At 32.7% G+C, this 25,010-nt stretch overlaps 3 protein-coding genes across 3 annotated transcripts in view; 1 reads left to right on the plus strand and 2 right to left on the minus strand.

Annotated features, from left to right (window-relative positions):
* The window catches only part of LOC123704573, a 28,773-nt gene extending 22,737 nt beyond the window's left edge, over positions 1-6,036 (minus strand). Inside the window, exons 1-4 of the mRNA XM_045652954.1 lie at positions 5,332-6,036; positions 5,125-5,196; positions 4,669-4,847; positions 3,865-4,003 (exon numbers count right to left, since the gene is read on the minus strand). Of these exons, the coding sequence (XP_045508910.1) occupies positions 3,865-4,003; positions 4,669-4,847; positions 5,125-5,196; positions 5,332-5,413 (472 nt within the window). The 5' untranslated portion in view covers positions 5,414-6,036. The remainder of the gene's footprint in view (positions 1-3,864; positions 4,004-4,668; positions 4,848-5,124; positions 5,197-5,331) is intronic.
* Positions 6,037-6,317: 281 nt separating this feature from the next.
* LOC123704575 (28S ribosomal protein S35, mitochondrial) lies at positions 6,318-8,648 on the minus strand. The gene is made up of 2 exons (XM_045652956.1): positions 8,355-8,648; positions 6,318-7,152 (listed from the first exon to the last, which is right to left on the minus strand). The coding sequence occupies exons 1-2, from the start codon at positions 8,571-8,573 to the stop codon at positions 6,346-6,348; spliced, it is 1,026 nt and encodes a 341-aa protein (XP_045508912.1). The 5' UTR covers positions 8,574-8,648; the 3' UTR covers positions 6,318-6,345.
* Positions 8,649-10,791: 2,143 nt separating this feature from the next.
* On the plus strand, positions 10,792-23,146 carry LOC123704665. The gene is made up of 9 exons (XM_045653078.1): positions 10,792-10,966; positions 13,111-14,298; positions 14,603-14,684; positions 15,302-16,361; positions 17,472-17,935; positions 19,059-19,263; positions 20,015-20,198; positions 21,696-21,872; positions 22,863-23,146. The coding sequence occupies exons 1-9, from the start codon at positions 10,877-10,879 to the stop codon at positions 23,025-23,027; spliced, it is 3,615 nt and encodes a 1,204-aa protein (XP_045509034.1). The 5' UTR covers positions 10,792-10,876; the 3' UTR covers positions 23,028-23,146.
* The last annotated feature ends 1,864 nt before the right edge of the window (positions 23,147-25,010 follow it).

Below are 25,010 nucleotides of genomic sequence, written 5' to 3' on the forward strand. Positions count from 1 at the left end.
AAACGTATTCATAGAGAAATTGATATACTCAACATTTTTATTGCTAAGATCTCGAACTGAATCGACTCCGTAACGGCCGAAATTCAGAAACCCATAAACACTTGTTGGCTCCGTTTTATATACCAAATCCAAAGTCGTATGTTGATCAGATCCATTTATATTATCAAAATTACAGCTTTATTTGATCCGACAAAACGAAACTGTATATTAAGTAACGTAGATTATTTTTTCGTAAACACTACAGTATTTGTTGGCTCCGTACACAAATATATTATAGTTAGGTATAATGTTCCATACATTGCTAAATCCGTCTAGACTAGACGAACTCGACTCCGTAACGGTTCAAATTTTGAAATGCTCAAACACTTCTTGACTCCGTTATATATACCAAATCATAAGTCGTATGTTGATCTGTTCCATTTATATGCACTTGCATGACATTGACATGGAGATATGAAATTAGGGCTAGCAAAAAACTCCTGAGTTTTATGGAAGTTGAAGAAGTCGACCGTAATTCAATAGAAACTTATAGAAAACGTTGTGAAACTAAAAATACGGAACCCTAAAAAGATAGATATTTGGACGAACCTTTCGTCATACAGTGACGGTGATAATTCTCAAGTAGTATGCATCCTACAAATAACAACCTACCTCTTGAATCATCAGTAAATATCAAGATAATTATCATAATATTTATTGACATGTAGCGTTCGCCTTTGCCCTTATTCTGATATCAATCTGATAAAATAATTAAAATGTTAGATTTAGGTCAAACAAATGACGACTCATATTCCTGCACAAATTATCCATTGCAGAGTAAATATGAGTGTACGCAGATCGCCAACACGTTTAACCAGCAGTGGTGCAGTGGGTACTGCCGGTGGATCGCATCCCGATCTATCGAAGCTAAGTTCGTTTTCTACGAGTTCTACGCCAACTGATACTCAAATTACTTACAGAAAACGGAAACAACCGCTAGAACAAGATTGCAGACTTAGTGATGATATGAAGGATATTCGGTCGGAGTTGAGCCGTATTAGTACATTACTTGAAAAATATGTATGCTCAAATGAACAAAATAGTAAACAAAATTCATGAAAACATTTCTGAGGTAAAAACACAAATTACCGTAATTAAATCGTCCAACGAACAATCTTTGAATTTAATTCGCCAAAATACGAATCAAATCAATGAAATTAAGTCATTAGCATGTATGATAATTACTGAACAAAACATATTATTGAAGAGTACTATTTCTCAATTAGAATCCCAGATAAACCAGGGTGAGAGTAAAATAAAATTACTGAAATTAAATCTTCAATCAATAAATCAGTCAGTCATGAGCCAACTCATCGGGTTTTACGTCTAAAAATCAACTTCATATAAATAAAAACTTAATAAAGGAACTACGGGACAGAAAGAGTCGCGAAAAAAATGTAATTTTTGCTGGTTTCCCAGAATTGACATTTTATAACTCAGAGGAGAGGAAATCTAAAGACAACTACGAAATTTTAAAAATTACCTCACTAATAAGTTCAGACCTACCGAAGCCAGTAAAAATATATAATTATAAATAAGCTTAAAAACTTACTTCAAACTGTAGTACAGGTCTTGATGGTATTACTACAAAAGCAATTAAATGCATCAAAGAAAAATTAAATCATACCTTAAGCGACTGTTTTAACCAAGCCATAATTCAAAGACGTTTTCCGGACTCGTTAAAAATAGCGAAGGTAACTCCTATCTATAAGAGTGGCTCAAAATTTGAACCTGGTGACTATAGGCCAATTTCGGTTTTGCCAGTATTGTCAAAAATATTGGAGAAGATTTTACACACGAGATTAGAAAAATATTTAGACTCATTTAATTTTATTTCAGTGCGTCAATACGGATTTAAGCCAAAAAGTAACACTCTGTCAGCGACTATGGACCTAACTATTTAAATGAAACAGAACATTGACACAAACAATATAGTTTTGGGAGTGTTTATTGACCTACAAAAGGCCTTCGATACCGTTTCTCACGAACTTTTAATAAAGAAATTAACATCCATTAACATTAATGGTAAAGCACTAGATAATAGATATGCTGAAATCATATTTAAAAAATCTATAAATATTTCACAAATAGTTAAAATAGATAACCACGATAGCATTCCCTTACCAATTACATGTGGCATACATGGTTCGATTCTAGGCCCATTGCTTTTTTTTAATTTATATTAATAATTTACAAGATTTAAAGCTAAATGGTCACCTAACACTTTATGCGGATGACACTTGTCTGTTTTATTTTGTTCCCTCTATACATGACATGATAGCGCAAGCACAAAATGAATTAAATAAATGGTTTCAATGCAATCTCCTAAAAATAAATATATCTAAATTCAAAGCTCATAACAAAATTATTCCGCCATACGCTCCATTTAAAATTAACGGTGTTGTATTAGAACATAAAACCCACGAGAAATAACCTAGATTTGCGAATCGGCAGCTCTCTGAAATGGAATTATCACATCGACCATCTAAAAAATAAATTATCAGCACTTCTTAGATCTCTGCGTAATATTACTTCTTGCATACCCCAAAAATTACGCCACACCATCTACAACACGTTAGCAAAGCCGCACCTAAAGTATTTAATAGAAGTCTGGGGGAGTGCTTACAAAAATAAATTAGCGCCACTCCAAATTTTACAAAATAAAATCATTAAATCATCTTAAACTATCCTTTTTTAACTTCGACAAATAAAATCTACGACGACACTAAAATAATGAATTTAAAACAATTATACTTTTATAATACGTGTATGTTCATCCGCAAAGCGCTACATAAAAACATAAATACAAATATTATAATCTCAACATCAAATCGCCACTATCCTAATAGACGAGCTAGCTATCTTGTCCTCCCGAAGATCCGAACAAATTATGGAAGGCGAACGGCAACATACGTTTCTATAACGGAAATAAATGTCTTTAAACCTTCAAATGGCTAAGGCCGCAAGCGACCAATGGCTGAGCTCGGTGGGCTCTGATTGGCTCATTTGAATCGGATCAACAAGAGCTTAAACGCAAAAAAGGTGGATTTGTATAAAAAGCACGTAATTATTATTATTACTGATGGTTACACTTGTGGCTCCGTTCGGATCCACATACGGACGGTGGTGTGGCAATGGATCCACAAATACCAACCGGATCAACAAGTGAAAACGGATCAAATAATTACTAACTATATGACACGTTTGATCAACATAGTGCCCATGGAGATATCTATATATATATATTACATATATTACATAGTAACTAATGCAAAATTATCATATATTACATAGTAACTAATGCAAAAAAAACTCGTTTAAAATCCGTTATAATCCTTATATGTATTGAAAATGCGAAAATGTGTTTGTATTCAATCGTCAATTTTTGACCCGGTAAAGACGCGGGTTCGAATCCTCAATTTGACATTGACAGAATCCGGACACATTGGGATCGGGAATTGTCATATAAGAAAGAGAAGAAGAATCCTCAATCTTCTCTATTCTTTAAAAGTTTATATTTATAAATTACTAGCTTTCCACCCGCGGCATCGCCCGCGCAGACAAAGAAAAACCCGCATAGTTCCCGTTTCCGTGCGATTTCCGGAATAAAACCTATCCTATGTCCTTTCTCGGGTATCAAAATATCTCCATAGGTACCAAATTTCATGCAAATTGGTTCAGTAGATAGTTAAGGCGTGATTGAGTAACAGACAGACAAACAGAGTTACTTTCGCATTTATAATATTAAGTATGGATTTGAATGCTATAAAACTAAAATATCAAATTCAAACAAACCCTTTAAAATATTAGTAAAGATGTACGTACCTGGTTGAATATTCTCAAACTGTACATCTATAAACACGTCCCGGCTGGCCCGGTTGTGTTCAAAAGGGAAGCCAAGAGATCGCATGATAATTGCGTCTATGTGTGGTGGTTTGAGACATTCGTAGCCGAGGGTGATACGCTGAAATTTAAGGGATGGTCGGATGAATGAACGGATGAATTGTATTGGATATTTCACGAAATGCTATAGTCAAAACTAAGCAACGTTTTTTAAATAGGGTGTCGGGGTCGTTCGTTAAGTGTGCACAGGCGATTATTCCGTAAATACCAATTACAGATATGTATACCTAAAAAAAACTATATCCAAAGTACTTTCCCTAATATCTGTAAAAGATAGGGAATAATCATCTGTGCATTCTTATAGATACACCCAGTATAGGTACTTAGATAAAAAATTCGATTTCGTTTGTTTTTGAAAAATTAATTTCATCCCAAATTATAGTTACAACAGAGACTATATAAAATGTTCAGTTATGACTCTCGTCATGTAGTTCCATGGATATAATATAATATTGCATGTCATAATAAATTTATTTCACCTTTAAACGAATGGAACCCAAAAAAATGCCACCTATTGCAACTACTTATTTAATTATGTGTATTTGTTTTATTTCTTAAAAATAAACAGAACGCTTGAAAACAGTAAAGATTTTTATTTGCCGCGAAAACTAACATACGAAACAAGATACGAAATAGATAACAATTTTTTTTTCGAAAAAACGTAGCTCATAATAATATAAAAGTTACCTGCCAACATTTTTTTTAATAAATACAATATGAGCTCACATGCGGTTCCACCAAAGAATGTGCTTCACTACTTATATCACATTGCCTTTTCCCATTCGGGTTTTCTATCACCAAAACATGGTGTTCAGTTGGTTCTGCCATCACTGGGTTAAATTTCAAACACGTCTTGAAAGCAAAGAGGGAAAGAGACGACAATATAGATTGTGTTTGTTCGGAATCTGAAAAAAATAGGAAAAAATAATTTGCACAGCCCTAACTAATTCTTTAGTGTGTTTGAATTTCGAAATAGTGTGAGTTGCATATGGATTTTAAAATTTTTCATATTGGGTAGTTATGTAAAGATTTTAATTATTTAATTTTTATTTTATATTAAGTAATTTTACAAATTATAGGTAATCAAAATAACAATATTTTGCGAACAAGTGAAATTAATTTTCTGGGACTTATATACGTGTGAAGATATGTACATAAGTGCTTATAATTTTCATCACTTACCAAAATGTTCCGGGTTAATATAAAATGGAATAGTCGCATTTGGCCAATACACATAACTTGTGGATGGATTTACTGAAATTAAATCACATAATATTATATGCGTAAATAAAAAGATTTAAAAACACTTATTGATCCGAGGATATTAAGAAACATAGGCAAGGTACATTACATGTGTATGTAACTAAAAAGATCTCAATTTATTTTTACCGTCATCCTTAACACCATTCAATTTACACGAAATCCATAGAACGTTGCTTAAAAATAAAAAAATAAACGAAGTTCCCGCCATATTTTGGCGCGTAAATAAGAAAATGAAATGACGAAAAATTTCATTACTTTTTTATTACATAGCGGTCGTTATGTTAAGTGGAGCTTGTAAAAATCATGATTTGTATTTTATAGGTTTTCATTTTGTTTCTCAATAAATTAAGGTACCCACATATAAAATATAGTTACTTACAACTTTATAATATGAAAGATGAAGAATTGCTTCGAGTTTACATTTTACAATGTTAGGACAAGGAGACTATCGAGACTTTATAACTTCTTTAAAATAGTTTATTTAATATTTACCACCAAATATAATTGAATCTTTAATCTACCGATTTTTAAACAAGTTTTTTTTAATTTTAGATGTAAGGAATTTTTATCATCGCAATATTGCAGTGGATGGCGGATACTAAAAGATGTTTAAAATTTAAATTAAATGATCGAATTACAACCATATACCTACAAGAGTCAAGATGTTCATACTTCATATTATATCGGTCATACAATTGAAAACAATTTTTGTTATAATGGGCCCTCTACACAATAGGCAATGGGCCCAACAAACGATTTTCAAGTAATAATTTTATATCAAGTGCAGTCATAACGTTAAATTGGGTAAGTAATTATGAGATTTAATTTGTATTAACATGCAACAATCTAAACCAAACTAAGTAGATATTAAAAGTTATATCTATTATATAAAAATAAATCGCGTTTTCCTTCTTGACGCTATAACTCTAGAATGCACGAACCGATTTCCACGGTTTTGCATTCGTTGGAAAGGTCTCTCAGGCTTCATGAGGTTTATAGCCACAGTTTATAGCAAAGAAAAAGTGTGTCTGGTGGCGAAACGGAGTTCGCCCGGTTTGCTAGTAGGTACATAAATATTATTTATCTAGACAACAGGTAATAAAAAAACACAATCCTATACAACTATTTATTAATACAATTTTAATTTACAATTTTCTTTTCCGGCAAGCCAAAGAGCTTCCTTACAGCCACATCATACTTCCCTAACGTATCATCATTTTCACCTACATTGTATAACTCTGACACTGCTGTTTTATATCCCTCTGCATTTGGTATCGTTGAGACATCATAGCTCTTATATTCTTCATCAGAGAGTGTTTTAACTTCATTATTTACTCGTAAGTGCCAATCTACTAAATTCCTCTTTGACACATTATTATCCCAAACATAATATTCCATATCGTCTTCTGTTTTTTCCTTCTCCCAATCTTCATATGTCCATGACTCATGATATACCGCTGTTAATAGATAATTCACATAATCTAAATTCTGTTTCCTCATGGGACAACGATCTGCTGTTATAGTAACTAAATCTGTTGCTGCGTCATATTTATCTCCTACTAATCTTAAAAACTTGTCCCTTGCATGCTTATCGAGGTTCAAGTTTGACAATTTAATACGTAGAGTCACGATTCTTGCTAGTGGATTCCGGATTGTCGGGCTAGCATGGCAATAATCAGACGTTATTACTTCTATAGGGTAATGTTTTTCTATTGCCTCTTCAGAGTTTAATAATTTCGGCCATTCCGTGCAGTATTTCTTGATAGCTTCACACTGGGCTTTAACAACTGGTGGTGTGAGGTGCAGAAAGTTTGGTATTTTCATCAGCTCTGCGTTAGCTTTCTTGCCGGGAGGGACCTGGCCTTTTGGTACGTAGCCTTGTCTGATTGGTAGAGGTACTGAAGATGGGTGGAACGAGCGAGGACCTGGCCAGACGTTGCCCCAATTCTGAAAAGTATATAATACTTATGTTATACTAATGTTATTTATTGTATTTTAATGTAAATATGAATGAATTTAACTTTACAAAGAAAACAATATGATACCAGAATGATGTAGTTAGTAGTACAATTGACAGCTAGATCTCTGCCTGGCAACTATGGGATCAAGATAAAAAATGAAATATATATTTTCAAAACTAATTATTTCTTTAATTGATAAAATTTTGATTCTTCATTTAAACTCAAACATTTATGTATTCAATTAGACTACTTCAAGAAGACCTAAGTCATATTATAATAGCTTAATGTTTACCATGGCACAGAGAAGGGATGGCAAGTAACTGTATTCTCTCTTTTAAATTTATGTCTCACAATTATTTAACTGTTTAATATTCAAATAAAAAATATATTTAATTATATAGATTATGTTCATTTATATTTTATACTAGCTGTGCTCCGCGGTTTCACTCGAATTACTCCGCTCCTGTTGGTCTTAGCGTGATGATTCAAGCCTTCCTCGATAACTGGGCTATCTAACACCGAAATATTTTTTCAAATCGGACCAGTAGTTCCTAAGATTAGGGTGTTCAAACAAACAAACAAACTCTTCAGCTTTATAATATTAGTATAAATTTCAATCTTGACTACTGTTATAAGATATTTTACAAATTATGTTGCCTATATTGTGAATAAGAAACACAGATATACTTATTTTTAATGATTGCTTTCATTACAGACTAGTCCTGCCAATCCAAGAGATATTTTTATGCCAAAATCGGTTATAACTTTTAAACCACGAACTTTGCTGACATTTTGATTTTGTTTCAACTTTACCAATGTTTTAAATAGTAAAAATACATACAATTTTGCACAGAGAAGATAATTTTCCAAAACAATCATAAATTTCTTATAGGATGGGAACCTATGGTGTTCTTGAGTTTGTATATTAAATTTCATTTTGGATATTGAAAAGGTATTGACATAGATTATAATATTTTAGACTTGATAGGTAGGTATTTGGTTCATTGACAAGTTTTGTACGGTATTTAAGCTCAACTAAGTACATATTCAACAAGCTATTATAAAATCGTAAGGACACATTTAATATATTAAGTATTAAACTAACAAATTGTGAATGAAATGAAACCACTTCATAAAAAATACGAAAAATATGAACACTTGAAATATACAATGAAATTATAATAGTACCTGATCTGTGGGCATTTTCTCAGTCCTATCGGGCATAACATCAGATCTTCGAGCTACTCGTCTCTGTTGTTTATCTTTTTTCTTCAAAATATCCAAAACTCTAAATTCCTCTTCATCTTCGCCTTTATTTAGATTTTCCGCTACAGTTGAGTTTAAACGCCATAGTATCTGTGTGTTAAATACAGCGCCAGGTTTGTAATGCTTAATTAATAAAGACATTTTATTATGTAGATTAAGTTTATATTGAAAATTAATTATTTAGTGTTCCATTTTATGTTTTGAGGTTAGGACAGGATAGGATTTTTTTATATGTTATGTCAAATATCGGAATCGGATACAAGTATAATTGGCCATTTGAGTTTCTGTTGAAAAATATATTACGAGTATATTATCTAAGATATTATGTTATTGCATTCAAAAAATTAAATTTACTTTTAATTGAGTCTTTTACATGGTAATTATCATTTATTAGTCAGTACCAAGAAGCTTATATCTAATACACTGGAGATTGCACTATGACCATTGACTTGTCACAAGAAAATATAACCTTGAATGACGTCAGTGTTGTTTTTTGTCTCTTTCTGTGGGTGACCACACTGGTTTGTATATTCAGGACTTTTCGAAATAGAAAAAACTAAAAATCATGGTCTATAAATAATAACGACATATATTTTTAACAGTATTAATTATATTATAATATTACTACTACTATACTTTATAGGTACATACAATTTTAATTAGTATAGAATGATAGTTTTAAATAACTCTTGGCTACAAAGCTTGGATATGAACCGATATATAGCATTAACATCCTTTGTAAATAGAGGAAAGTTGTGTTTTGCATCAGATGCTGTTTACCAAATTGTAAGCTACTCGGATCTTCTTTTTAAACGCGTTGCTTCGACGGGTCAATTTCAAGCCAAAATCATCAAAGAAAAACTGTTTATAATAAACGCCTTGCACAAATTTCAGCTAACTTTACAAAGTTTATTTTTCAAAAGGTATTTTTTTCTGGGTCGTAATCCTCAGTAATTTTACCCTTGATGGGCACATATATTTCTTTTTATTTTACTTTTTGGAAAGCTGAAATACCTAAAAAAAAAATATGAGGTAAGTTAAAAAAGTATAAATTTCAATGTAAAAACGAACAATCTTATAACTACATGTGAGTGCAATACCGATGTCGAGTGTTGTTTCATTACTAGTAAAAATCTTGAAAATGGTGTTCTAAATTTCATCATAATATTGTTATTACAATATATTCTCTTCACTATCCATAAAAACTCGTCATCATGGTTACCTTACTTGTTAATTTTGTTTATTGAAAACTTGTTGAAAAATGATAAAGTATTAGGAAAATAACAAATTTAACATGACTGCTTTCTAAAATGATGCAAAATTTTACAATTTTTGCCATTGAAATGATTCTAAACAGGTAAATGCAGGAGTATTGAGGAATATTGTAAATAATGTAAATATACACTTGCCTGTGAAATTCTATGCCAGAATTTGGTGTCCAAACACTTCTGCAATTTTTCACAATGCAATACATTATTTATATTCGCAAAATATTTATTAAATACGCAACAATATTAACTTAAATATTCGAAGCGACGCAATTTTTTAGACACTTATGCCATATTGTCAAAGTGAGAGTTGCTACAATTTTATTATGGTAACTACCCATAATCAGGGAGTATCGCTTTTTAATAATTGGTCCAGATACTTATTTTATTTAGCATAAATAATAATTGTCTCATCCAACAATGCTTCTGAATGACGTTGTTGGCAATTTATCAACAAACTCATGTACAAAAACTAACCTTTTGCACAGAATATTACGGCATACATAGTAGCCTTGGGAAAACTTCGTATTAACAGTGGCAATACCAAGTTAGGTGTGAAAGTGATAAAACACAACAATTTTCTTGTTACACGTCAAATGTTCATACCGAAATCTCCAGTGTATAAGATATAAGCTTCTTGGTCAGTACGTACTAAGATTTTACCTTTTAAATTATATTTTTTAAAAATCGTTCAAAAACGTTTATACTCGTTTATATATTTTGTAATTCTACTGGGTATTTATTTTAGCAAACACATTTCTAGCTTATGGAAAACATTTTATGTAAATTTAAGTCCTCAAAAACAATAATAAATACTAAATATAAAAAAATCGAGAAGAAAGCTAAATATTAAACATTTCCAATAAAACAAAAAGTTAGATTCATACATTTCTAAACGAGTCTCTTACGACTACCGTCGACGGTCTGACATGAAATATAATACTACTGAATTAAAATGTCGCGATTGCGAAGCCGTTAAGCATGTGGTCTTTCTCTAATAACAAGGGTTTAAAAGAGATAAAGATATTGTTAACAATTGGTACATTATATTAAAAATAAGTTGGGTTATACATTTCATTAATGAGCTACCTACTTCACGTTTTTGTAAACTCGTAAAAGTTGTGTTTGAGAATGTAAATAAAAGTGCATAGTGCGTGCTGTGTTACATATTGCAAAATGGATAAATCAGAAAAAACAAGAAGTAGGAAGGCAAAACTGGTACCGAGGGAATGTACTGATTCTGACGATGAATTAAAAGAATTGCAGGTAGATACCTCCATCTTGCTAAATGAACGTATCTTGACACATTATTATGAGCTATTTATTTAAAATTATAACAATACCTACTTAATATTTCTTCTATATTCATAACTCATTCATGATTCAATTGGTTCGAACTATTTTTGGTGTGAGGGTAGAAATATTATTGATTTTTTATAAATACCTACCTCTTATTTTGAGTGGTAACTGGTAATTAACCTATCCTAATACTATCGAATTATCGTTAGATGATAAAAGATTCCTTATTTTATTAATTTTGTTTGAAAATCGCTGTGTAGAATCTGAATTATTAAATAAGAAGCTTTCATAATTCTCTAGTACACTAATTAATTATAATAATAGATAATTCATAAAAAGGTAAATAATAAAATAATGTTATTTATGTTTTTATTACAAACATATTTATTTGATAGTACTTTTCAGATGCCAGTCTAATTATTAATTGTATTGAAAATGTATACAATTTTGAGGTTCATTTTGTGAACTTTAATATAACTTTATTATTTGTGTTATTTAAAAAAACAGAATTATCTCACAAACTATAGATTATGATATTTGCACTCATTAATATTACAATATTTTATAGTTTAACTAAAAATAAATTCATAAAATTATTGTATTGACACCGATACTTGATAGATATGTGCAAAACTTGAATTACATCTGTCCGTATCTGTACTAATATTATAAAGCTGAACAGTTTTTTTGTTTGTTTGAATGCGCTAAACTCAGGAACTACTGGTCCGATTTGAAAAATTCTTTTTGTGTTAGATATTCATAGAGGAAGGCTATAGGCTATATATCATCACGCTAAGACCAACAGGAGCGGAACAATGCGGGTGAAACCGCTGGGCACAGCTAGTAAAATTATAAAGTGAATCAAAATTGTGTCTAAAGAAATTGGTTACATACAAACATATAGAGGAAACTAATATAATCATGTTAATCCTACTAATATTATAAATGCGAAAGATTTTGAGGATGGATGTGTATTTGTATGTTTGTTACTCTTTCACGTAAATACTGCGCAACCGATTACAATGAAATTTAGCACACATATAGAGGGTAACTGGGAACACATAGGATAGGTTTTATCCTGGAAATCCCACGGGAACGGGAACTATGTGGGTTTTACTTTGAAAACGGGGGCGAAGCCGCGGGCGGAAAGCTAGTATGTATTATATTCCATAGTTGTTAGAAAAAGTCTTACTTGTTTCTAAGTTTAATATTTCTTTATAAATTCTTCTCGATTAATCGGTATTTTAGTTTTGTTTTTAGTTTCTCCATTTGTGTAAGATTACTTATTTATAAATCTATTAAAGTTAACAATGAACTAAGTTTGAAATAATAAATATGTATATTTAAAAAAAAATATTTTGATTTGTTGATTACTAAAATCTCAAGAAAGTATGGTCATTGATAATTAATAAAAGTACAGTAAGATTCACGAAAGATGACCATGGCGCAGAAGGCATATTTTAGGCCTCTATGGAGGTGTGAGGTGAGGCGCGGGTGGATTTAATTTTAAATAATAAAAAATAAATAAATTAACCAACATTAAAATATTATTTTGTCTTATGTCTTTTCTTCATGAGTGAATGTGTGCAGACGGCCGCCATTTGTGGTCATCTTTCGTGAATCGTACTGTAAAAATGTTTCAATTAAATCTTTTCAATGTGTATAGAAATTGAGTTTAAAGGAATCACTAACAAACAAACGTACAGGTGAAGAAACTAGTAAAAGTGTGTCGATGAAAATAGATTTATTTATTCTTTAGACATATGTACATAATTTATTTTATTGCATTTCCAATTCTTATTCATGTAAGATTAATTTTAAATTAACAATTAAAAAAATAAAAGTAGATATTTTTTAATTTCTACCCTCCATATTCAATATAGTGTAAAACAAAGTTGCTGTCTGTCCGTCGCTATGTATGCTTTAATCTTTTAAACTATGCAATGAATTTTGATGAATAATGCTTTGTTAATATATGTATGTTTATCAGTCCAGTTATACATTTGGTTTCCATAACATGTGTGAAAGCTTAGTATGGGATCAGATTGTGCCGTATGCGAAAAATTTCCTGAAATAAAAAATATAATACATCTAATTATTTCTTTTTTCAGTATGAAGTGGAACAGACACTTGCTAGAATTAGAGGCGATAAGGGAAGTACATCAAAACAACAGGCACAACCACAGTTCTCGATCAAGGTGGAAGTCGAGGAGTGTGATGAAACCAACGCAGATGTAGTCGAGCTTGACAGTTCAGATGACGAAGTAGACCTCGAGGCAGATGTCCACAACCTAAACCTAGTTAATGTATTGAAGGCATCCCATAACTTCATTGTAAACAGTTTATCCAAAGCTGACAAAATACTCCACATCGAGGTGGTAAATAACTGCAAGCCACCACCTGTACCACATGTAAAGAGTAATCATGAACTCGTCTTCGAGAAGGCGTTGACTCGATGGAGAGATTGGTTCTCATTAGCCTCCGACTTGCGAGAACCACCGCTAATATACAAATGCTATATTTGCAATCTAGCTTGGTGGCATTTGAGCGAATTTCGCAATCATATAAACGTGCATGCGTTCAAAACGTTCCGGATAGGTCTTGAAATTTCAACCTGTGTGGAGTGTAACATTGTAGCGTACGAAAAGATGGATAAAAGGTTTATAGACCCAGGAACTAGATGCTGGAGATGTGGACAGCCTGGTAGCGAACATAATAAGCAAAAAAAATGTGCTGGATGCTCGAAGGACCTTTTCTCTTGCCTCAAGTTGGCAGAACACCAGTGGTACTGTGACGCGTTCAAAGCGAAGCAAATAAAGGTGTTTCAGAACGCTAAAAAGATGTACAAATGTCATCTTTGTCCAAGATATTACTTTCAAGAAGAAAGCCTGCTCGATCATATGGTATTAAGGCATTCGGTGCGATCGGATCTGCCGATACCGTGGTCTCTAGTGTTTTGCATAGAGTGTAAAGAGAATGTGGCAGATTACAACCACGCATGTTCTGGTAAAGTGCCAGACATACTGTGTATACACTGTAACAAATTATTTCATACAAGACCCCTTCTAGCGTTACACAAAAAAGTCGTTTCGAGGCATCCGAAAATCTGCGAACTTTGTTCAAAACGTGTGTTCAAAGGGTGTATGCTGCCGGTACATATGACGAAACATACGTCCAATTATTTATTACTGTATAAATGTTTAATGTGTCCGAAACCAGTGTATTTCGATCCGACGAGACTGTCCGCGCATTCTGAGGAAATACATGGAATGACGAGTGGTGATGTGCCTTTTGAATTTGTAAGTTGATTTTCTTCAAATATTAAAATGAATGTTTGTCTGTATGTCCTTTGTAAAATTGTAAAGTATCCTTTGATCATGTGATGATCACATAGGTTTCACAAAGGTTTCGATAGTGTATAGGTTACACAGCTAATCATAGTAGCGTTAGCTACTATTAAATATTCTGTGGTAGTATAAGGTACACTTAAAAAAAAAGATAGATTTGATATTATTTGTACGTTTTTGTAGTAATAAGAATATAAAATATTGAAAACTCTTAATAAATATTTGTAGTGTTTATTGATTATATTTTTTTTTTCAGCTGTTTGTTCCGAATACCTTTTTAGAGAAAAATTCTGACCAGAGTAATGCTAAAGTAAATCCAATACCCACAGTGAATATTAGTAAGTATCCATTTTATAAATAAATTTTAATTTCTAGATTTTGAGGTTTATAAAAAATTTCTAAAAGTTAAGTGTTCAGCTACCCGTAAAATGTTTCAGAATTATGATAAAAATTTTATTACATAGCTGTAAAATCATGAAAAATATTACATTGCAAAAAACTTAAACATAACATGTAGCAGTTCTGTCATATAAATTTAAATTCAATTTGATTTTTTTACCAGTAAAGTACATATCCTATATGACCAATATACCTTCACTGCATAGTATAAAACAAAGTCGCTTTCTCTGCCCCTATGTCCCTTAAATCTTTGAAACTACGGAACGGGTTTTGATGCGGTTTTTTTTATAGATAGTGATTAAAAAAAAAACCTTCCACTTGAATCATTCTATCTATTAAAAAAAACCGCATCTAAATCCATTGCGTAATTTTAAAGATTTAAGCATACAATGGGATATAGGGACAGAGAAAGCGACTTTGTTTTATACTATGTAGTGATTTTTTGGTTTTAGAAAAAGCGGACGAAGCCGCGGGTGGTAAACTAGTTAACCTATAAATCAGCCATATTTGCGTTCTATTTAATGTGAAAAACTAACTAAAAACCACAATTTATCAGTTACAGCAGATTCTAAAAATGCAGAAGTATTCCATTATAATATAATGAAAGATGGTAAAGTTACAATTGTAAATGTAAATGCAACAAGTAATAATAGTAATGATGTAATTGAAACGACACCTAACAATGAACTAACTGACAATATACCCCCTAATAATGACGTAATTGCTGAACATATAGACGCACCGAAAGAAATTGAAATAAACATACATACAAATGTAAATAATGATATAATAGAAGGTGTTCAAATAAAAAAAGAGATTGACGATACCCAAGAAATGGAAGTTGATAACGATACTGAAAATGGACAAGAATGTATGGACGCAGTTGATAACGATACTGAAAATGTACAAGAATGTATGGACGCAGTTGAAAATCTTATAAGCAATATTAAAACGGAAGTCGATGTCCAATTCGATCGTGTCGAACCAGAAATGTGTCCAATAGTAACTAATGTGGTTAGTGTTGCGAATATTAATAGTGTAAATGAAGATATGGAAACTAATACAGAAGAAAACGCAGAAACGGGTCAAAATAATTCAGTGAATATAGAAAATAATACTGAAAGAAGTCAAAATGATTTAGCGACAGAAAATACACCGTCTACAGAACTTAATGTACCCATTGATGAAGTAACAAACAGTATAAAAATACCCAACCCAGTTGCAAACATAGAAATAAAGCTAACATATCAAGATGATAGCTTAAAAATAAAAGAAGAACCGTTACCGGACGAAATTCAAGATGTCAATTTAAAACTAAGTGATATACGCAAGATATATCATATAGATGTTAATTTAACAGCAAATCCGACAAACGAAATAAATATTAAACAGGAAATAAATGAGATTGATATGAACGGTAAATCTGAAAATAATTGGGAGCTTTTGTCCGACGTATTTGAGAATTTCAACGAAGTTAGGCAGGAAACGGATGAGGAGGGTGAAAATGATTTGATAATTATCGAACCGCAGGAGGAAATACTTACTATTCACTCGGAAGATTCTTTTAGTAGTTCGGAGAATGATAGTGTTAGTGGGGATAATGGAGATAAGATGAAGTATGTTACTTTTATAATATTTTAAACTTGCAATCAATATGTACATAATATATAATACTTTTATCCAATACTATCCCACTTATATTATAAATGCGAAAGTTTGTATGTTTGTTTGTTTATTACACAAAAACTCTTGAACCGATTTTCATGAAATTTGTCACACACATAGAGGGTAACTTGGATTAACACATAGAATAGTTTTTATTCCGAAAATCCCACTGGAACGGGAACTACGCGGTTTTTTCTATGAATACGCGGGCGAAGATTGGGGTGAAAAGGTAGATACGTAATAAGTAGATAGATTACCAACACATTTGATTTTCAAAAACGACACACTAACGCACACACTTTTAAACGTCAAAGTGAGATGGCATGATTCAATTATCGTATAACTAAAACTCACCACCGGACTGTCACTACCGGAACGCCATTTTACTTATAATTTCATTGCTCATATCAGAGAGATTTAGTTGTTTTTTGATCTAAAATTTTCAGAGGATGTGGGTTCTATTGTATTGTATTCATTTGTTTCATTGAAAAAATATTCAAATTTAAGAAATTCTGTGAAAACCTCTTCCTCGCGCTTGTACATGCTTAATATTTTGGGTCCGTTTATTAAAATAACCATATACAATATACAATAGTTGCAAATTGTCATCAATAAATTAATAGCACACATGCAATTTTTTAATCATCGCAATACTCATCTCGTCACTACATAGTACAAAACAAAGTTAATAAAATTAATCAACAGATTTGTAGGATTTTTTTTAATAGATAGTGATTCAAGAGGAAGGTTTTGGTGTTTAATTTACTAGCTGATCCCCGCGGTTTCACCCGCATTGCTCCGCTCCTGTTAGTCTTAGCGTGATGATATATAGCCTATAGCCTTCCTCGATAAATGGGCTATCTAACACCGAAAGAATTTTTCAAATCGGACCAGCTGTTCCCGAGATTAGCGCGTTTCAACAAACAAACTCTTCAGCTTTATAATATAAGTATAGATTAAATTTTAGACGAAGTGGACAGCTAGTTAGATTGTTAAATGCTGAATGCACAAATATCTATTTTATCATAGACGTCTCCTAAATAATATTTTCTTACTTTCAGACGCTACCAATGCAAAAAGTGCCACTTCAAAGGCGTACACAGAGAATACGCGGTGCACAAACGCGAGCACTGTCCGAGAAAAGATAGACTCCAACGGCCATACATACATACAACTAAATACCCGTGCTCCACCTGCAAAACGAGCTTTGCAACGTTCAGAAAGTACCTGAAACATTTCTCCGTTCACAAGTTCCCGAAACACGCGTGTCCTCAATGCTTTTGTATAAGCAGTTCGCATACAAAGCTGGATCAGCATGTATTGACACATATGCGCAGTTTCTTCTTTAGTTACAGATCGTTGAAAGTGAAACGTACGTTTAAGTGTAAAGTGTGTGAAGTTAGTGTTGAACGTGAAATGTTTTTCGAACATTGGGAGGGACACTTGAATATAAAGGAGTGGGGGTTTAACGAGGTTAAAGTGAAGGAGGAGGTGGATTATGAGCCTGGTGTACGGGGAGTTATAGGTATGTTTTGAAATCCTACTAATATAATGAATGCGAAAGTTTGTGAGGATGTATGTTTGTTAAATGAGTATGTAGGTAGCTGTAAAATGGAATAAAATATAAAATAAAAATAAAATAATATAGGCAACTTTTTAGTCTGGGAATCCCACAGGAACGGAAACTAGCACGCGAAGCCGCGGGCGGAAACACTATTGTTTACTAGAACAATAGTGTAGTTATTAAAAAATGAAAAATTTTAACGGATTTTACGATTAATTCATTATATTATTTGTCCCGACGTTACGCACATTTTGCAGCTAGCATGATAGTAAATAAATCGCGTTTAAAATCCGTTAAAATCTTACATTTTTAAATGTTTAATAGTTCGCGTATAATGAATAATCAAACAACAGGAAATACTAGTACTAAATATAGTTCTGTTTTAAATTAGTTATAGTTATGATGTGAAATAAAAAATAGTATAGTAGCAGAAATATTCGAAGTCTATTAAATACTGTAAACTGTACAAGTAAATATGTTATGGAAAGAAATAAATAGTTATTAAAAAAAAATACGCTCATTAGAAAACTCTGCCTTGTAGATAGTGGGCATAGTTTTGATTTGGATAATTTTTTTAGCGTTTTGTGAGTCTCGTTGTTTATTGATTGCAATACAGTCTTAGGGTCAACTCACACCAAAAGAGCGGCGAAGCGCAGCGAAGTGGAGCGCAGTTTCCGTGTCATATGAATTTTAACTTTATTGTCATTACTATAAAACTTATTATCGCCTGAGAAACCTGAGCCCGCGGCGCCGCTGGAATTCCGCGGAATTCCAGCGGCGCCGCGGGCATCCGCGCGACTCGTTCGAGTTTCTCATGCGATAATAAGTATTATAGTAATGAAAGTAAAGTTAAAATTCATATGGCACTGAAACTGCGCTCCGCTTCGCTGCGCTTCGCCGCTCTTTTGGTGTGAGTTGACCCTTAGGATAAAAAACACGATTTATAGAACATTCATTATAATATTAATATTAATTCAGTGCAATTTTCACGAATATCGCGTTATGAATTTATTTATTAACTATTAAAAATTCTTTTTTTTATCCGATGTGAAGTTTTTTAACATAATATAACATTTCTTCCCAGAAATACTAACGCACCCGGATAAAATGGCGAGACAACTGTCCGCCAAGTATAGGTCGTGTGTGGTATGCAACCGTCGTTTCAACAGACGGAACGATTGCATGCGACACAATATAGAACATCTGTTACTCGATGCGTTCAAAAATAAGGATAAATACAAAAAACTCAAGTGTCAGATTTGCGGCGAGGAATTTGAGAAACCTGAAGGGTAAGTATTTCAATTTTGAAATAGAAATAGAAACCGTTTTATTTGTATTTAAAATTTTTTAAATCTTAATAATATAATGCAGAAGTGAAAAAGATAGCAATGGTGGCAATAAGGACTCCTCATCAGCAAAGCAGCAACCATTAATTAAAGTGTATTACAATTTATTACAAATTATTACAATATAAAATTTATACTAAGCTATTGCATAGCTTCTATCGCGGGCCTTGAGCGCGGGGACCGAATCGAGAAATTCCGTAACGAAAAAACCTCACGCTCCCCACTCCGACGGGCGGAGGTGTGGCTTGAAGGCATAGCATGCAATAGCTTTACCGCGGCAGTCCCCGAGTGACACACGTCGTTTTTTATATTCATGTAAAAGTATACAAATATAAAGAGGCTACTAAAACAATTTATACAAGCCAATGTTTCTCTAATAGTAGTAACTTTATGTTTGTAGTAACTTTATGTTGTGCCTTATTTAAAATTAGCTGTGCAGTTTTACCCGCATGGCTCAGCTCCTGTTGGTCTTAGTGTGATGATAAGCCTTCTTCAATAAGTGGACTATCTAACAGTGAAATAATTTTTCAAATCGGTCCAGTAGTTCCTGAGATTATCTCGTTCAAACAAACAAACTCTTCAGCTTTATAATATCATCACGCTAAGACCAACAGGAGCGGAGCCACGCGGGTGATACCGCGGGGCACAGCTAGTTTTTTGATACACAAGTATTAAAAATCATTTTTTTTTCCAGTTTCCGAAGTCACTTACGTTATCACGCGTCGTTGCCCGTGTATAAATGTGAATTATGCAATAAGACATTTAGTGATTCCAGTAATTTCTCGAAACACAAAAAAGTCCACAATCTCCGTATAGTTATATGTGATATTTGTGGAAAAAAGTTCAATAATAAGATCTGCTTGATCAAGCATTTGGAGGTATGTGTTTTTTGAAGTTATACTTCTTTTGGCGCGATGGAGAAAAATGATGAGAGTGAATTTTTACGATGCGCGCGCACACCGACACCTGAATTTAACAGCATGAAGTTAGTTCTAGGTGGTATGAAAATTGATAACTATGTTCAAGTTGTATATTCTAGTATTTTTTTTCCATACGCCAAAGAATTATAACTTCTAACGCGTGTACATAAGTACACACACTCTTTTTTTATCATATTTTTTTACATATTTTAGTCGCTCAAAATGTATGCATTTTTCTGTTAATTTTGTTTTTCTAGAGGAGATTGCTTCCAGTAATAAAGAGGATGTTATTTATTTTTAATCTCTGTCATAACTAATCCATACTAATCCATACTAATATTATAAATGCGAAAGTAACTCTGTCTGTCTGTCTGTCTGTCTGTTACTCAATCACGCTTTAACTACTGAACCAATTTGCATGGAATTTGGTATAGAGATATTTTGATACCCGAGAAAAGACATAGGATAGATTTTATCCCGGAAATTCCACGGGAACGGGAACTATGCGGGTTTTTCTTTGACTGCGCGGGCAATCCCGCGGGTAGAAAGCTAGTTATTAATAAATGAGAACTGTTATTAAGAATTGAAAAAAATCGAACACGGGACGGGATGGATTTATACGAAAGACGCGGGTTCGAATCCCGCGTCGTGATCGAATTTGTCTATTCTTTAAAAATAATTCTCAAGTTTCTTGTTAAACTTTGTTTGTTTGTTTGATTGTAATGAATAGGCTCATAAACTACTGGACCGATTTTCAAAATTCTTTCACCATTCGAAAGCTACATTATCCACGAGTAATATAGGCTAGGTTTTATCCCGGAAATCCCACGGGTTTTTCTTTGGAAACGCGGGCGAAGCTAGTTGAAGATATTTAAGTATCCTGATATTAATATTCATTAATAATATAAATAAAAATTAAAATGTGATCCAACGAAGTGAGGAGTGGGGGCCTGGTGACCTAACAGGTACATGGTAATTTTTATTACCTAGTTTAGGCACCAGTCTCTCACATATTTATATGTAACTAGCGGTCCGCCCCGGCTTCGCCCGTGGTACATGTTTACGTTTTCTCTACATAAGAACCATCCTCGTTCTTCAAGGAATATAATAAAAAAAGAATTATCGAAATCGGTTCAGCCGTTCTCGCGTTATGCGCTTACCAACACATTTTGCGATTCATTTTTATATATAAGACTAGCGGTCCGCCCCGGCTTCGCCCGTGGTACATGTTTACGTTTTCTCTACATAAGAACCATCCTCGTACTTCAAGGAATATAATTAAAAAAGAATTATCGAAATCGATTCAGCTGTTCTCGAGTTATGCGCTTACCAACACATTTTGGGATTCATTTTTATATATAAGAAAGATGGAAATGTGTACTTATTTAATGTAACCAATGTGAGAAAATAAACTCTTTTTATTTTTTTATTTATTGTTTATTAATTCATTCGCAGGGCCACTCAAACGCGGAGCCCATACCGTGCAGCAAATGTAACAAGCATTTCTTCAGCGAGTCAGCTCTGCGGAAACACAACCTTCAGATGCACGACAAAGTGTCGCCGAAGTTCAAGTGTCAGCAGTGTCTGCTGCGGTTCCTGACACTTAAGGAGAAGTGGGATCATATGTGGCAAGTGAGTTGCGGAAAAAAATATGAAAAAAATAGTTGCTTTTCTAGGTTTCTAGGTCAAGTGTCTACGGAATTGCAACAAAATCACAAAAAAACTACTTTCAAATATTGTTTTATCTTGCTGGTAAGAAGGTCGTCTATCCGACGACTTGTGACAAGAAAAGTAGCAAAAAACATCTTTTTTTTAATCTGGTAAGTAGATATATTACAACAGTCTACACAAATGCACGACAAAGTGTCGCCGAAGTTCAAGTGTCAGTGTCTGCTGCGGTTCCTGACACTTAAGGAGAAGTGGGATCATATGTGACAAGTGAGTTGCGGAAAAAATATGAAAAAATTGTTTTTTTTGATGTTTCAGGGTCCAGTGTCGACTGAAATTGAAAAAAAAATAAAAAAAAATTTTTTTTTTGCTGGGTAAGAAGGTAGGTTAGGATAGGTTATTTCTATTCGACCATTAGTGGCAATATCTAGAAAAAAATTGATTTTTTTCCTGGCAAGTAGATATAAAATATAAATAATATAATAATATACGCAAATGACACTAAAAAATACGAAAAATATGAAAGTAGCTGTGTGCTAGTATGAATAAAAGAAAAGATCGATAAAAATCGATTTGTTTATTTTTAATTTAATGGTAAGAAGTACGGGGAATTAATTAAGCATCACTATCACTACATAAAACAAAGTCGCTTGCTCTCTCCCTATGTCCCTATGTATGCTTAAATCTTTAAAACTACGCAACAGATTTTGATGCGGTTTTTTTTTTAATAGATATAGTGATTCAAGAGGAAGGTTTTAGTATATAATTTATTAGGTTTTAGACAAAGCGGGCGAAGCCGCGGGCGGTAAGCTAGTAAAAAATAAAATGTTTTGGAGATTTTTTGTGTGTAAGATCTAAAAGATTAAAATTTAATTTACAACTTTTCACATTTATCAGCAGACTGCCTAGAAAAGGTTTTAAAAAAATATTTTAACAGTACTCTTTTTTACACAGGTACACAAAGAAAGGTCAACCAAAGCGGATTGTCCAATATGCGGGGCGAAGTTCAGAAAGGCCCGTGACGTTAAAAACCACTTGGACAAAGTTCACAGCAAGAAAAATGAGGGAAAAGGGGAAAATGCCATTAAAATTGAGTACGACCTTTGTGTTGTTGATTGAATATCTCTTCTATATCTATACTAATACTAGCGGTCCGCCCCGGCTTCGCCCGTGGTACATATGAAAAATAGATGTTGGCCGATTCTCAGACTTACCCGATATGCACAGAAAATTTCATGAGAATCGGTCCAGCCGTTTGGGAGGAGTATGCAGACTAACATTGTGACACGAGAATTTTATATATAAGATTATAAAGCTGAAGAGCTTGTTTGTTTGAACGCGCTAATCTCAGGAACTACTGGTCCGATTTGAAAATGTTGAGGCACAGCTAGTGTCTATATACTATACTAGCTGTGCTCCGCGGCTTTACCCGCAGTGCTCCGCTCCTGTTGGTATTAGCGTGATGATATATAACCTATAGCCTTCCTCGATAGGCTTTCTAAGACCGAAAGAATGTTTCAAATCGGACCAGTAGTTCCTGAGATTAGCGCGTTCAAACAAACAAACTCTTCAGCTTTATAATATTAGTATAGATAAAAAGAGCGTACGTGTCGACCATACGTGTCTGGACAGAAGTGAAACTTCTTTGGCAAGATAAAAAGATACTAAAATCGCCTCCTAACTCCTTACTCCATGACGTGACGGTATTGCCCTGACGCGACCTTGACATTTTACTCTCAACGCGCCTAAAGAAGTTTATCTTCAAAAGATTCGTCTTTTCTAATTGAATTTTGTTTTTACACACATGTATAATGTACATATTTTTATTTTGACATTTTTGGCAAAATTGCATGTTTCTTATAAAGTTGATGCTGTTGCTAACTTGCTAGTTTAAATATTTTTTAAAACATGAAATTAAATAACTACATAGTATAAAACAAAGTCGCTTTCTCTGTCCCTATGTCCCTATGTATGCGTAAATCTTTAAAACTACGCAACGGATTTTGATGCGGTTTTTTTAAATAGATAGAGTGATTCAAGAGGAAGGTTTAAGTATATAATTTATTAGGTTTTAGACAAAGCGTGCGAAGCCGCGGGAGGTGAGCTAGTAATGTATATGTTTGATTTTTTCATAAACTTGATTGTTAACATTTTAAAGAAAATGTCAAAAGAACTTTTCATTTATAAAGGACTTATTGAAAATTTAATGTATTGTATAAAAAACAATGCTAAACAATTTGTCATAATATTGATTTTTTCAACACCATGATATATTTTTTATTTATTGAGTATGGTAAAAGAAAATATTTGGAATAATAACCGGTTTTTGCTTTTTATTGTATTTATAAGCATACATAATAATAATTATATATAGTGTATGTTAAGTTTAACTTATAATTAGTTAATTGGATGATTTTTTCATTTACTTGAATGAAAAATATTTCTCTTCCTAAATTTTTTCGCTTTTAAAAGTTAATGAAACATTTTTACATGAAGCTATTCATGTTAATATAACTTTTAAAGCACTTAGTTTAAAAGACTATAATGTTCTGTATTTTACCATTGAGATAATAATACTACGTATGGAGGAGACACCACGAACAAAATCTGTGCGCCATTTTTTTGCTCTAAGTTTTAAAAATTATTATCTAGTTAGGTACTTACCGATGAAAGTTATACCTTTGCAGTTTTCCGTATTATTTGTGCAATATCGTAACACACACGAAAGCTTATTTGATGCGTTTCACTTTAAAACAAATAAAAAATGAGCGTGCAGTTACGCCATATGGCGTATGTTGAGCGGAACATAAGTGATGTGAGCAGTGTCGTCTCCATATGTATATCTCAATGTATTTTACATTTAATTTATTAAATTCTCTGTTACGAAACATCTATTGTATGCAATTTGTAATAAAGTTTATTCATTATTTCTTGTAAAATTATCAAATGATGTACCTAGCCGATATTCTAATAAAAATGGCCATGAAAATCGCTTCAACCGTTCTTAACTGACTTAAGTTATGTTTCCTACAAAACTGTATTAGATTTTATTAAAATAAAATCGCTTTTCTACTGCTATATTCTAAGTTTTAGAAAGATTTG

The sequence above is a fragment of the Colias croceus genome, chromosome 30 (genome assembly GCF_905220415.1).
Source record: "Colias croceus chromosome 30, ilColCroc2.1".
Lineage (NCBI taxonomy): Eukaryota > Metazoa > Arthropoda > Insecta > Lepidoptera > Pieridae > Colias > Colias croceus.

Coding starts and splice junctions, on each gene's coding strand:
- LOC123704575 (XM_045652956.1), bottom strand. CDS start 8,573: ATGTCTTTATTAATTAAGCATTACAAACCTGGCGCTGTATTTAACACA. Junction 7,153..8,354: donor AGAAAATGCCCACAGATCAG/GTACTATTATAA, acceptor TATACTTTTCAG/AATTGGGGCAACGTCTGGCC.
- LOC123704665 (XM_045653078.1), top strand. CDS start 10,877: ATGGATAAATCAGAAAAAACAAGAAGTAGGAAGGCAAAACTGGTACCG. Junction 19,264..20,014: donor GAATTTGAGAAACCTGAAGG/GTAAGTATTTCA, acceptor TTTTTTTTCCAG/TTTCCGAAGTCACTTACGTT. Junction 20,199..21,695: donor GCTTGATCAAGCATTTGGAG/GTATGTGTTTTT, acceptor ATTCATTCGCAG/GGCCACTCAAACGCGGAGCC.